Below are 15,814 nucleotides of genomic sequence, written 5' to 3' on the forward strand. Positions count from 1 at the left end.
GTTAAGTTATGAACTTTCTAAATCATACAATGCATTTGAATTCTATTTATCTAGGGCATGCTATGCCTTAAAACTTTTCCAGATGCACAGGTTTGCCTGTACTCAGAGTAAATTTTGAGGTGAAAATACGGCCATTTTAGCCATAGGGTCCACATGAACCTTAACTGACGCATACACTACACGTGTTAAGCCCCAGCCGCCACTGCACAAGTCCAGACAAACATAAAATGACTTCTGATAGTATTTGTCGATGTACACTTTATGGGCTGATTTAGGGCTTTCGGAAATCAAAATTGAAAATCATTTTAAAATATCAATACAATCGTTGTGTGCGCTATGAAATAAATTGCTATTTATAGAATAACATTTTCAAAAAATCCCTGACCTATTTCCGGAAATTTACTATCGTATTGACAACACACACTTACATATATGTAGTGCGGTTTAAGTGTTAAGGTATCGTGAATGCTTGTAATTATTTTAAAGTCATTATTTTAAAAGTTTTTTCTTGGATTATCATTTTATTTTATAGCGAATACATGACAATGAGTGTGTCAGGACCTGACGTTGGTTTCACAGACTTTACAGGTCTTGGTAAGGGACATAGAGGATACGCCCATACTCTAACATCATTATTTAATCAATGCGACTTTGGAACAGTGGAAACCCATCGTCATACTATTAGCTTCAAAGAAGCATCGAAAAGACTCAGGAAGCAAATGACGGAATCTTTTGAATATATCGAAATTCAAACAGGTAGGATGGTAAAAGAATTTAATATTGGTAGAACACATGTTTACTCGCAGTATGCAGTTGATTTCAATCCATCACAGCCGACCACTTGGGCTACCTATGGAGGATTACCTGTGAGTTGGGAAAATTATAAAAAGAAAGGATTTGACGGAATGATTGCGTTGGGGTGTGTGATAAAGGATATCATTCCCAAAGTTATTCGCGAAACCAATAAAGCCTTAGAAATGAATTCTCATAGTTATGCAGCTGGATTAGCACAGTCCTTGGTGCAGTATTACCTTCTACAAAATCCTGATGATAGGTTACGCAGTGTAACTGTTGAGGATCTGGGAAACAAGAGTGGGAAAGACGAACTTGATTCCCCAGCTAGTGTAATATATGCAGCATATAAACTAGAACCTAAGACCACCAATGCGGTAAGTCAGAATTTGACATTTAAGCTTTATAATAAAAAAGAAATGAAATAAAAGGAAAAGAGTTTTTATTGCTGTTCCTCAACTCAAAGACACAGTGAGGCCTTCAACACAAAGCAAAGAACCCATCATTTTTGGCTATTTTATTTATTGTGTCTGTTTATTTAACGCATCAATGTAAAAATATCGGAAATTGATGAGACTGTCATTAAAGTGAGAGGGTTAGCGCTATAGAACCAGGGTTAATCCACCATTTTCTACATTTGAAAATGCCTGTACCAAGTCAGGAATATGACAGTTCTTGTCCATTCGTTTTTGATGCGTTTTGTTATTTGATTTTGCCATGTGATTATGGACTTTCCCAATTGATCTTCCTCTAAGTTCAGTATTTTTGTGATTTTACTTTTTTTTTTTCACACACCTTATGCCTTTTCAAAGTTAGCATGTATTGTCTATGGTGGTAGCTGTTCTGCCAAAGGAGATGAGATAATGCTTGTTTAGAACTGAAGTTTTAGTTGAATATCATTAAACAATGCATTATTTCCCAAATATTCCAATAATCAACTTCATGCATTCCTGCCATATTCAAAATGATATTAGTGAACATTCTTTTTCTAAAATAAAAAATCACATTTATTACTTTATATATTCACTATAGAGCAACTTTCAGTAGATACCTTTTGACACATTCACAGTTTGAAATCTCTATACAATCACAAAAAAACAATCACTGTGATGGTTTGCAATTGACTAAAGTCATCCCGTGTTATATTTAATGGAACAAAACCTTATTCTCTAAAAGAAATACAAGTAAAGTACAGAGAATGCTATGCAAAAATATAAATATACAAATTAAATACATAAAATGTGGTAGAGACGACTTCACATTGGTGCTGTATAATTTTATTGGTTTAAAATCCAAAATTGTAGGATTCATACAAAATTTTACAATAAACATTGGCTATATAAGATTCTCTAATTTTTGCGCTATTTTCACATTCCTTGACCGGTGTGAGAGAAATATTTCTCCTCACCAGTAAAAAATCTGTTCTCGGCAAATGATTGGTCGAAATTTAATTGTGACATTTAATTTTCATGACGTTGCAATAGTAAATTCAGAAGAAATCAAGAAAACTTTTTGTCATACATGATAATCTAATTTTGACCAATGAAGAACTGAGATTAAAAGAACCACGAGTTATTGAAGGCACAGGCACTCGTCTGAGCCGAATGCCTTTGATTTAAGGCCCATTAAAATAATATGTGTGTTTCCTATTTCATCTTTGAAAATATTAGGGTAGGTAGGTAAGGAAATCTTTTTATTTTACAATTTTTATTTACATTGAGTCTATGGGAGAGAAATTCTGACTTTACCAGTGCTTATTGAAAAATGACCAAACCAAATTTCAGGTCACCAAACTTGGTCACAATCATAATTGGGGTATAAAAATGTGTCCGATGACCCGGCCAACCAACCAAGATGGCCACCATGGCCAAAAATAGAACATAGGGGTAAAATGCAGTTTTTGGGTTATATCTCAAAAACCAAAGCATTTAGAGCAAACCTGACAGAAGGTAAAATTGTAAATCAGGTCAAAATCTTTCTGCCCTGAAATGTTCAGATGAATTGGACCACCCGTTGTTAGGTTGCAGCCCCATAATTGGTAATTTTAAGGAAATTTTGCCGTTTTAACCCTTTTTAGTCAATTTTTTACATTTTCATAAAATTTGTAAATTTTACTAACATTTTCCATTGTAACTACTGAGCCAAGTTCATTATAGAAAGAGATAATTGTCAGCAGCAAGAATGTTCAGTAAAGTAAGATCTACAAACACATCACCATCACCAAAACACAATTTGTCATGAATCCATCTGTGTCCTTTGTTTAATATTCACATAGACCAAGATGAGCGACACAGGCTCTTTAGAGCCTCTAGTTATTTGGTCTAAATAAAAAATAATCAACAGGTCTGGAAAATATGAATTTGAGAAATATCTATAATACTAAAATTACGAGGTCCAATTTGTCAGCCGTCACCACGTAAAAACGACGAATCAAAGAATTCAACTTTATATATAACTAATATAGTACAAAGGTGTAGATTAAAAATTACACCACTCCAGGCCCTTTTGTTTTCCACGTAATTAATATTGCCAATAATTAAGAAGTTCCGGGTCGGTTCCGATACAGATACCAATTATAGTATATTCACCTGTTACCGATTACCTTATCTGTACGTTCCGCATCTGACAGGCGCACCACCAAACGGTGTATTCAGGATTAATATGCTATATAGTATTTCACGGGTCATAATCACAGGGTTGACACTACTTAATTGTCAAATTGTTACCTATTGTAGTATTTTAATCAGTTAGACTTTCTAAGATAACAATACGAATACTAAAAATCTGGACTAAAGTAAGGCGTATAGGTACAGTTTTCAATTTGTTAGCGGGCATGACGTAAAACAGCGAATCAAAGAATTCAATATTTATAACTAATATACAATGCTGTTGATTAAAAAATACTCCATTCCAGGACCTTTTGTTTTCCAAATAATTAATATTATCAATAATTGATAAGTTCCAGTTCGACGGGTTCAAACAGAAAGATTTGAAAGCAGAGAAAACTGTGTATCTTATAATCAGCATGACTTTATCAGATGACAATACTAATACTAAAATAAGGCTTGCGCATAGTTATATACTTTAATTCAGTCACGGACCCGCGATATACGGGTGTGTTCTAGTATTTATAAAAGTCTAAAGACAGTAGATGAAGGCTTTATTTTAAGGAAGTTCCCTCCTCATGTTTTTGAATTGTTGTCAGATATTCGGAATCCGTTGGTTTTATCCATGTAGTGCCATTACAAAAATTTGCTCATTAACCCTAATATCCTATAGCCGCAATAACCATCTATAAAGAAACTGAATACTCGAAGAGCAAAGTATCTTTAAAAAATTATATTTGGTTTTGGTCAGCAGGTTTTTTTCATTAAATGTGCTGACTAGCCAGAAAGTCCTTGCTTCTAATCATTTTCAAAAAAAAAAGTTTTAAAACTTAGGTACCGTATTACGGAAGCGTATTAGCGCCACACATTTTTTTTTTTATTTTTCTTTAACGCAAACCTTTGCGTTAAACGCAAAGGTTTTTGCGTTATACAAACCTTTTGCGTTATAACGCAAACCTTTACGTTATACAAACCTTTTGCGTTATAACGCAAACCTTTGCGTTGTAACGCAAACCTTTGCGTTGTAACGCAAACCTTTGCGATATAACGCAAACATTTGCGTTGTAACGCAAATATCTTGATTTTAATTATTCATTAAGTTTTGTATATATGTCCGTCTGTCATTCATTTCGGATGTGATTTACTAGTAGATAAAAAAAAAAAGAAACATACATACAAGGCCAAATCGTTATAATAAATATGCATAGGAATAATGGAATAATTGAAGTGCAATTATACATAAATTAAGACTGATTTGTGCATCAGAAAAGTATATAATTTAACAAGAAAATAGATATAGTATATAGTCATATTAAAATTGAAAGATACAATTGTGAAACCTCCAAGTCAAATAGACAAAATGATCTTTCTGCTTTAAAATGAATTATTAATAAGGAAACATTTTTTTAAAATCTCTGACAGAATATGATCAAGATTCTTTGATAGAAAGTTATTGAATTTTCATTTCAATATAATGAAGTATTTTTAAGATGCTTGGGTAGCAATTTGAATAGAGAGAACATAATTTTATTAATAAAACATCTTCATTCTATACATTTATTGCCAAAGGGTAGCTTGTTTGAATCTAACCTACTTTACACAGTTCTCAAACGAGGGCTTACTTTGAAAGTATATTTATATTCGGTTATAGCTATATTAGCAGGGTTGATTTTTTTCTTAGGTATAACCTCAATTTACTCAATTTTCTTTGTAATATATATACTAGTAGTAACATGGATATCGTTTTTGGGGACCTTTATAGTTTGTTGTTCAGTGTGAGCCAATGCTCCGTGTTAAAGACCGTAATTCGGCCTATGATGGTTTACTTTTTACGAATAGTGACTTAGATGGAGAGTTTTCTTATTGGCACTCATACCACATCTTCTGATATTATTCTGCTCATTATTAGTCATTGATATGATTTAATTATTCAAGCATTTTACTTTGCAATGACTACAAAGGTGATAAATTTTAATATATACAGCCTCCTCCATTAATAACTACTGTTTCCTTTCAATCTTAAATAAGAAATAAGATAAAACAAATGTTTGCGTTATAACGCAAAAGGTTTGCGTTATTTCGCAAAGGTTTGCGTTATAACGCAAAGGTTTGCGTTCTAACGCAAAGGTTTGCGTTCTAACGCAAACATAGGAAGAAAATTAAAAAAAAAAAAAAAAATGTGTGGCGCTAATACGCTTCCGTAGAATGTAATAGAACATACAGTCATTATTTAGATGTATAGTATTTAGCTGCGAATAGTATGTAATCCAACCTGAGATAATCATGATAATAAACCCATGCTAATGTACAATGTACTTGCTCCGCGTCAGGAATATCACAAGTATTTTTCTTTAATCATGTGTTTTTAAATAGTTAAGCTTATTTTTAATTTTGTATTTTTGTATTGAAAATTTGGTGTTTATCTCAGAACTTAAACATTTTTTCAATAGACAAGATTTTGGTTGATGATGAAGTTTGGGGTAACGGAATTTGTATAGCTGGACATTCATAACATTTGTCTATGTTTTAATACTGTATGATAACCTCGAGGTTTCAATCTTATATACCACCACAAGCTCTTCTTTTCAAACAAATAAACTTCTCATATGATGTTTCAAGTGAAAACATCTGATCATTCTTCTATTTTACTCTGATGTTTTTTTGTGATTCGATTATGTAAAATAGCAATTGCATGTAATTTAAAAAACATAAACGATGTATTTATGCATACATTGTATATTTAGTTTCAGGAGTTTGAAATGAAAGTCGAACCTGATGGTAAGGTTTAAATTTGCTAGTAGTCAATATATATATATATATATATATACTGTAAAATGTTGATGTTGCGCATGTTTTCAATTTGGGCCTTTTTTAGCTCCCTAAATGTACATTAGAATCAATCAAGTTTGCGGTGACAACATTAAATAAACAAAATTAATTCAGTTGCAAAAACGAATCAAAATATCGAAAAATGTAAAACCAAAAATGAAAGCATTTAATTTAATCGGTTATACTGATGTACGTATATACATTTGCTGCAATTTTTCGCTGATTGTCTTTATCTCTTGAAGTCTTCAAACCAAATTACATAATTCATTTTTGTCCACGCTACGAAATTTATGTCGCAAAAGCAGAACTCAGAGATCCTATAGATTCCGTCGTCGGCGCAACATTTGGGTTCAGTTTGTGCACGTGGTTAAAGTTCTCAGTCATCAATAAGTTTGTAAAACCGTCTCGGAATTTACACGGTCTCCACGGTGTTGCTTTTAACCAATCATATTCCTAAAAATGTATAGGTGGTAAGATAAAAAAAAAACAAAAAAAAAAAACAATGATTGACAGGAAATATGAGCCCATAACCCCTGTCGGAATCACGATAAATACATTAACAGAAATAATCTGCTGACAATATTGAACTAATTAACAAGTAAAATAAGATGTGGCTTTTTAAATTCTAAGGTGTTGCACTTCATTCTGGAAATGTTTCTGCTATTAGTAAGAACCTCAAGTTCACATATAGAGGGGGATTGGAAATCATCTTAAATTATGTACATTCTGGAAGTATAACTTTCAATTCATCTCAATTTTAAAGTTCCTTGCTGCAAAATCATTGAGCGACCTATTACAAAATGTACTTCTGCTTTGATTTTGAAGATTTCATAGTTAACCAGTCAGCCATAGATCTATTAGAAACGAAACTGTCAGATGAAGGTTTATCCTTCCGTGGTGACATACCGAATGATGGAAACTCGTTTTTCCGATCATGTAGTGACCAACTTGAAAGATTAGAAATGCTGTCCATGGACCATGCTGAACTAAGACAGAAGATTGCTCAGCAATTGAGAGGGATGCCGACAGTAAGTTGTTTTGCATGATACTGATATAGCTGCAATAGGTTGTTGAATTCATTAGCTTTATTTATACCTTTAAAGTAATAACGAACTATATAGAGGAGCAAATAGCTATTAAAGTATGTGAAGCATTCTCAAATATGTTTAACCCCGCCACTTTCTAAATGTGCCTGTCTCAAGTCAGGAGTCTGTAATTCAGAAGTTGTCGTTTTTTGCAGAATATAATATTTGATTTTTTTTTCATCGTTTCGCACATTTTATTGTTTCGTACAGTCCTATACATGCATGTCATATTTGCCACTGGATATTAAGCAACCAATAATCGGTCGTTTCGTACATTAATCAGGCCCTTAGTTTTCTTGTTTGAATTGATTTACATTTGCCTTCGGGGCTTTTTATCGGTTGCTCATTGCTAAAGGTTGTAATGTGACCTTTAAATGCTAATCTATACGCTATTTGATCTCTGATTGAGAGTTGTCTGCATGGCAATCATGCCACATTTTCTTTTAATATTTATAAACTAATCCGGCTTTGTTTACCTTGACGGTTTCAGTTTTTTCTACCAACTTCTACATTTTTATACGCCCATTTACTAGACGTATTATGATATACCGTTGTCTGTCCGTCCTTTCGTCCGTTCGTCCGTCTGTCTGTCTCGCTTCAGGTTAAAGTTTTTGGTCGAGGTAGTTTTTGATGAAGTTGAAGTCCAATGAACATGAAACTTAGTACACATATTCCCTATGATATGATCTTTCTAATTTTAATGCCAAATTAGAGATCCCCCACCCCCATTTTCACGGTCCACTGAACATAGAAACATGTAGCGCGTGTTAATCAAGTATTTAATAAACTAAAAACGTAATGATGATCCAACAAATTCTGGACAATTAGATAAATTGATAAATAGAAAAATCGTTAAATCATTTTTTTTCTGCAGATTATAATGGCTCGTAGCTTTGGAATTTCTAATATTGAACTTTCATGAGCAACATGATGAGTGCCACATCTGGAGCAGGATCTCCTTACCCTTCCGATACACCTGAGATCATCCCCAGTTTTGATGGGGTTCGAGTTGCTCAGTCCTAACTTTTATATGTTGTGTTTTGTGTTCTATAAATAATTGTTTGTAAGTCTTTATTTCTAGCCATGTTATTTTCGACTTATGAGTTTGAATGTCCCTTTGTTATCTTTCGCATCTCTATGATAAAGATAAGTAAACAGTCATAGGAGACATTATTTAATATTTGATACAACATATTGGGTTTTGCATGTATAATAATCACAGATTTACCTAGTTATATTTCTGCCCAGGCTAAAAACCGCCTTAGTATAGCTTGCTAAAATTGGTTTACCATTCTATTTGAATTATCATTGAGGAGTAACTGGAATTTACAAAAAATAGAAAACAAAAAACGCAATGAAAAAAAAACCCAATCGAGCACGATACAAAGATCACCACATGAAATTTAAATATCGGCCAGTGTGTCATCCCTCGATTCTTGTTGGCACAACAGGCCTAAACCATCGGTCCGATAATGGAGTTGAGGGCTGATCTGAAAAATGTCATGTTGTAATCTATAAGTATGACTCATGCAACACACAGATATAGCTCACCGCGTGATATTCAACGACTACCTTACTTTGCGCTACTATGATGTATATTCTGATTGTGAATTTAGTATGGAAAGAGTAGTATTTTGACGCCACTTTTAAGTACTGCATTTAGGCTATTTCGTGGCGTCCAGTTTTTATTGGTGGAGGAAGCCGGAGTACCCGGAGAAAACCACCGACCTTCGATTGGAAAACTGACAGTCCTAGTCAATTAAGATTGGAGTCGAGTGTATCGAGCGGGGTTTGAACTCACAACCTCAGTGTTGACTGGCTTGTGATTACAGTGTGACAAAAATGTAGTTTAGGCAATATTTGTTAATCAATGTTGAATTATTATGAAGTACACGTTCGAACAATGCGTTAACGAAAACTACATTTAAAATCATCCTTTTATCCTTGGTTGTTATGAGACGCGTTAACTGTTGCTAGGGTTCTCTCTTCGAGGTCCGTGCTCTTGGTATATATAAAGACACCGATTCATTGTGCTAGTTCGGTCATTTGTTATTTAAGAGATAACTGTATTGTATTTGAAGCTTTAAGGACGTCCAATGAATAACAGCAAATAAAGAAGTTAGAAATCGAAAGTTTGTGAACCTAGTTCGAGTTGAAAGCTTGTGGTTTTGAAACAAGGGGTTTACAAATGGTTTAGGAGTCTTACGATTGTTGCAAGCTACCGGATTGTTCCGAAACTGTAAACCCCATGTAAATGGTCGCAGTCCCTCGAACAGGTAGTTTGTAATAGTCTGATGACTTTAGTGCTTAGGAGACCAAGTGTTTTACGATTATTTGAAGCTACCGGGTTGTTCTGAAATTGTAATTTCCCTCGGGAATGGTCGCAGTTCCTCGAACAGGTAGTTGGTAATAGTCTGGTGACTTTGGTGCTCAGGAACTAGGTGTCTCAGAAACAAGGTGTCTCGGAGACTTGGTGTCGCAGAACTAGGTGTCTCAGGAACCTATGGCTTTGAAGCCTGTTCTTATTTAATAGTTTTTGAACGGTTATAATTGTTGAGCTAATCCGTTTGGACCTCGGAGTCCGTGAAAGGATTAAGGATAAGTTGAGGCTGAGTCTCAGATTGAGGTTATAGTTTTTAGACTACTTTTGATACGGAATTAATTGTGTAAATATTGTTGTTTCTTTATTAAGTTTCAAAGTTTTAAAGGTTGGTCTCGTAGATTTTAGTATTAAAGCCTCCAAGTTATAGTTAGGTTTTGAGTTAATTAAAAGATTGATATTGGAGTATCTCAGATTCTGTGAAAACGGATACGAACAGATATTTTATTGGCCGAACACGTTACAACAGTAGTAACGACTTGGCCACCAAGTCCTGTGTATATACTTAGTACATGTGATGAAATATAATCTTTTTGTGAAATACCTCATATTTTGCTTTTGTATATTATTCCAGGGTCAAATTTATGATGCACATTTTACAAATGAAGAATGGAACATATTTATTAAGAAGATCGCCGAAGATGGGGAACACATTGAAGATGTTGTTGTGGAAAAAATGGCAATGCTATTAAAAAAGAAAATAGTCATATATTCACTATCCTATGCCAATGAAATTAGTAAAAAGTCAATTAATGACGAGGCATCCGGGACTCCTTTATTACTTGGAAAGGAGAAAAGTTATTACACAAGTCTTGAAAGAGGTCAGGGTCCGTCACCTGTCAGTAAGGGCAAACAGAAAGCATGTCAAAGTAAGTTGAATTGTTATCATTCATTTAAGAATTAAATGTTTCTTTTTGTAAATTCATTGGGGTGTAAAAGCGTTGACCTAAGTACATTTTGTATGAAGCGCTAAAATGTGTGCACGGTCAACGCTTTAACAACCCTATGAAATTACTTTATGATTACATTTTTTTCGCTTAATAATCTTTAAGATGAAGTTGTTTTCTTTTATGTACCTGTGCACTTTATTATAGAAGCACGTGTCAACATGAATGTTACAATTGATTTTAAAATGAAGTTGATTAAGGAATAACGCGAGATTGCAGTTAACCAATCAGAATAACGTGTTATAATGAAACATACTAAATTATGTAATTATATGTTTTTTTTTTATCATTTCGATAAATCTTGGGTGTTACATTACAATAAAAAGCTGACCACCCCACAAAAAAAATATATAAAAACACAACCACAAGAAAGAAACACAAACACATAAAACAGCAACGTTTTTAACCAGAAAAAATCCAAACTTTTACAATAGTATGCATGTTATTTCAGTTTTGTTCACATATCTAAATAATTGTTTGCTCATTATTGTCTATTTTGTAAACCTCCATTCAGACCCTCTCATATGTGTATACATATTTTTGTTTAGTTTCAACACGATGCAAACTTTAATAAAATCATACGATTGGTATACACAATGGTCAAACTATAATAATAGAGGACAAAGATGTGCTAAAATTAAAAAAAAATATAGAGAATAATGGAGTAAAAAATTAAAGTATACAGAAACGAAGGACCCCCTTCCAGATACTCATACGAGGTTCAATTTGAACGTTTTAATACATTATGTGGAAATGTGTATGAATTTGATGCATTTGTAAATAAAGAAGTTATGATGAAAGTGTGTAAGAACGAATTATTAGACATTTGATTTATAAGAATTTTTTTATATACATCTGTTGTTTTTGTATTACCCAGAGAGATCAGCGAAAAATGTTCATTTTACCGACGAAGCGCCACCTGAAAAGCAACCAAAACAAGACAAGGAATCAGACAGGTATGTTTTCAAAGATATTAAGGATGTACTTAGGTGAGGATTTGGAATAAGTGTCAAATATTCGGACTCCTTGGTGTTGTTCCATACAATACAAGATAAAATATTTTGCCCCGTAACACCTATTTATCTTTTCACATAAGACTTAAAAGCTGATAAAAGGTCATTTGGCACAATTTAAGGAGATTCTTAAGTTTCTTTCTTTTGATTTGAGACCCAAATAATGCCAATGCAAATATAAGGTAAAAGTCCGAGTCAGCCTTTTCCCGCCATATTTTATAAATCAAATATCTTGAAAAGGTGTTCCATGACCTATCAAATTTCAGGATTTCCGCTGGGGTGGCAATTTGCGAAAAATTAATGATTGTGGCGATAAAAATTCGTCATTTGAGAAAGAATATGGCGAACAAAATATATATAACGATTTATTTTCCTCCATCTTGTTTATTTACTTTTTTTCGAGTTTCTCGTACTTTACTTGATCAGACAATACTTGGAATTTACCTTGATCTCATTAAGATTTGGACAGATAATCAACAATCAGCTGATTGCATTTTATAGCTATCGACAACAAAGGACTAATTAATAAAGGTGTTGATTGTAATGTTTGACAAAATGATATGGTTAAATGGCTTCCGCTAAATGACACATACAGAATTTATTTACCACTTTGCGACGCACGTGTTTGAAGCAAACTTTTGACGTCTCCTCTCCTTTTAAAGATAGTATAGAAGTGAAAGATGCTGTTGTGATGAAAAATGTTCAAAAGCAAGAAAAATCTCCAATTTAAAACTTTAATTATCCTTTGACTTTAATATAGGTAATTCATTAGGGAGACTACTTTAAAGTCGTTTGAGTGACACACGTGTTTAAAACATAATTTTACGTCTCAACCTTTTCATTTACGATGGTCAAGAAAAGAAAACTGTCGTTATGAAGAAATCTATCCAAAAGTTTGGGAATAACCCCTCGAATGAGAGTAACCCTTCAATGTAATGACTACACATGAAATGAGGGCTCAATTTCATGTCATAAAAGCTTTTGTTTTGTTGTAAAAACCACTTCTTAGTATAAAAGGGCACATCAGTATTTTTCTTTTAAAGAAACTCTCCCTTCGAACTAAACTGGTATTATATGACCAAAACATGTCCATTAATTTTGTTATATTTCAGGACTTATATTTTGCTTTATTATTAAAGTATAGTGGGCCCCTCATTAGGAAAGTTGTTTAAAATACAATGAGTATTTTTCCCTTTTAAGTTAAAAAAAAATTCTTTTGTTTTAAAGTAAATGTTTAGTGTTTATTCATTAAAATGTAGACTCTAATATAAGTTTGAGGGAATAGCCATAGACACAATGGAGCAAAATCATCTTATTTAAGGGGTTGGGGGTTGGAAAAAAGGTAAATTTTAAAGGAAAAATATATTTATGTTACTAGGCGATAAAAATAATAAAGTGGCGAAAAATATATTGTGCTGGCGAAAGACGTGGCGAAAAAAAAATTGACCAGGGGAAACCCAGTACTCTTCTATCTTAAAGTATCAATTTTAAATTCTTGGTTTATTTGTTTTATTTTACCTTAGATCACTAAAGTACATCCTTAAAAACTAAATGAAATTTTACTGGGACTTAATAATAAGTTCATATATTCCCAACATATCCTTGATATATTTTCTCTGTTTACAATATATCTGTTTCTCTACACAATCATACATCTCACTTGTTTTTATTGTACTGACATTTTTAGCATCATACTATTCATCCAATAATGTTCAGGAGTCGTAGACGACTGTAAATATTTACCATGTGATCAGACAAATGCATATGGGTTATCGAACAGCCATAGCAAAAAATTAAATGTTAGAAAAGTTAAACATGTTGGTTATTATAGTAAGTTCTACTTTCCTCACAAAAGTTCTTTTTTTTGGAAGTTATTGATTTGCCAGAGATAAGAAAAATATTTCATGTACCCAAAGTATTCTTAATTTTGTAAAACAGAGTATTCCTTAAATATTGTATGATTTCAAGCCTTAGATAAATCGTATCAGTAAACAATGATCAAATCATTCAACCACATATTCTTGACAGAGGTGTGGACTAATAAAACCATTATTGACTGGTAATTTACTCATAATTTTTTACTTAAGGTAGCACAATACAAAGATTTTTTCACTCACAATTAGATAACTTTAAACTGATGTAATTCATTTCATCCTTCTTTATATTTTATAAATGAGGTACCAAAAGAAAGAAAAAAGATTAATCTTTCAAATTGTGATAATTTCATTATGACATAATTATTACATAATCAATGGTTATGTAATTACTTGCTATATTGTGATGTCCACACTTGAGAACGAATTTAGCGTCTTTGTTCCTCACAGCATCCCACAATAATTTATAGATTCTTGTACAACACAGCTTGACCTCCAAAACTTATACATGAATATTTATTTTTATTCATTCCCGATTTAATTTTATCGTATTTGAAAAATTGGCAACAATAAATTCCTTGAAAATTGTGCATCTTGCATTATTTGTTAATAAATTGTTTGTTTTAATGAATTAAATTATATATCGGAGAAACAAGGGAAAAAATTACATGCTTCAACTATGTTTTTTGTTTTTTGTTTGTTTAAATCATCGTTGATTATGTATGATTGTAATTAATTGTCACACTTGATATCCACAGGAACGCAGAAGTGGCATCTAGTGGAAAAGTTAAACCAGACAAGGACTCGAACAAGTCTACACCAGTGAAGATACTACAAGCGGGACCATCAACTGAAGGAGCGTCAACTAAAACAAACACAAAACAAGTCAATACACCAATGAAGAAAATAACAAAAGATGAAAAGTTATTGATACTACGCTGTTACCATGCATTAGAGGTGAAAGACTGGGATAAATTGGCTGAAATGGTGTACAACAAAAGAAACGAAAAATTATCACGTGAAATAGTTCGTCATTATGAACACAATTTAGATCTGAAGACAACACTAAAGAGCAGAATAAAAGATTACGCAACGAGAGTAAAAAAAGACAAAGGAGAAAACGAGAAGGACCCAGACGTAAAGGCTTTAATACAGCTGATTTGATTGCTCACTTATGAATTTCGTATACAGAAAATATGCATTCAATACGCCATATATATGTATATGCAAAGACAATCTTTCAAAACATTATATCCTTAAAAATTATCGGAACGATATTTAATTCACCAATTTGTTCAATTCCTTGAGGTATTTCATTTTGATAGAACTCATGATTGTTTCGTTTTAGTTAAGTTCAGTGTATTTTTTTGCATAGTGTTTGTTATATTGCATAGTTTCATTTATGTCATGCAAGTTCAAATTGCTTGCATTGTTTTGTAATTTTATATGATTCTTGTCTCTTAATTCATCATTTTAGTTAATGTCATCGTTTCGCATTTTAAAAACTTTATATAGTATATATTTTAGTTAATTTGATTAGTTCGCTTTGTATATATTTTAATATCATTCATGTTCATTATTTACTTAGTTGATTAAGCTTATTTGTTTGCATCGCTTTGTATGTTCATATAGTTCATAATATCGATATGTAACACACCACATATTTAATGAAAAAAAAGTTGAGAGTTATCGATAAAATTTTGTCATATATATACATACATTATAGGACACATAAATAATATACATTTGCAATTGATTAATTCATTGGTTGATATATAACACAACTTAATCGGAACTACTCGGCCTTTCTGGTTGCACGAAGAATTAATAGTTATCCCACAAGAACGCGGTGTGTCAGTGTAAGATCACACCAATGGCCGGAGGCCAGAGGGGGATCAAAAACTGACACACCAAGTCCGACTGGGATAACTATTTTACATCCCAGCTGTTTTAGATTAGACGAAAAACCATTTACAATTCATAAAATCTAGATTAGAACGCCACACAACCATAACAATATACTTTATATATTACTATATGATGTATACCCTTTTTGACCCCCAAACACGATGAGAAGATATCAAACAATGTCAATTCGCCCCACTTGTCTATCGGCCCACACTATATCGCCACTTTATAAAAATATCATTCCACTCTTGTTTACTGACTTTCCCCACATTGCAAAAGTGTAAAATCAAATTGAACAATCAGTCTGAAAACTCACAAATTAACGAAATAAGTTAAAACCCTACTGAATAAAGGTCTGACAACCCGCCCCACGTATAAAA

The 15,814-nt window shown here is 32.7% G+C and overlaps 1 protein-coding gene across 3 annotated transcripts; it reads left to right on the top strand.

The window, feature by feature from the left end:
• The first annotated feature begins 380 nt into the window (after positions 1–380).
• Positions 381–15,060, top strand: LOC139528274 (uncharacterized). 3 transcript variants are annotated; one of them, XM_071324178.1, is made up of 6 exons: positions 381–1,169; positions 6,143–6,176; positions 7,053–7,255; positions 10,267–10,561; positions 11,517–11,595; positions 14,285–15,060. In XM_071324178.1, exons 1-6 carry the CDS (start codon positions 540–542, stop codon positions 14,688–14,690), a joined length of 1,647 nt encoding a protein of 548 aa, XP_071180279.1. In that variant the 5' UTR covers positions 381–539; the 3' UTR covers positions 14,691–15,060. The 3 variants fall into 3 exon arrangements, with proteins under 3 accessions (XP_071180279.1, XP_071180281.1, XP_071180280.1); XM_071324180.1 differs by having other exon boundaries at positions 395–1,169; positions 6,143–6,172; positions 7,079–7,255; XM_071324179.1 differs by having other exon boundaries at positions 395–1,169; positions 6,149–6,176.
• Positions 15,061–15,814: the final 754 nt, after the last annotated feature.

Source organism: Mytilus edulis, chromosome 6, assembly GCF_963676685.1.
Source record: "Mytilus edulis chromosome 6, xbMytEdul2.2, whole genome shotgun sequence".
In the NCBI taxonomy this organism is placed as follows: Eukaryota; Metazoa; Mollusca; class Bivalvia; order Mytilida; family Mytilidae; genus Mytilus; species Mytilus edulis.

Excerpts from the sequence above, each read along its gene's own strand:
- LOC139528274 (XM_071324178.1), top strand. The coding sequence starts at position 540 with ATGACAATGAGTGTGTCAGGACCTGACGTTGGTTTCACAGACTTTACA. Across the intron at positions 6,177-7,052 it reads AATGAAAGTCGAACCTGATG|ATTTCATAGTTAACCAGTCA; the intron begins GTAAGGTTTAAA and ends TTGATTTTGAAG. Across the intron at positions 10,562-11,516 it reads CAAACAGAAAGCATGTCAAA|AGAGATCAGCGAAAAATGTT; the intron begins GTAAGTTGAATT and ends TGTATTACCCAG.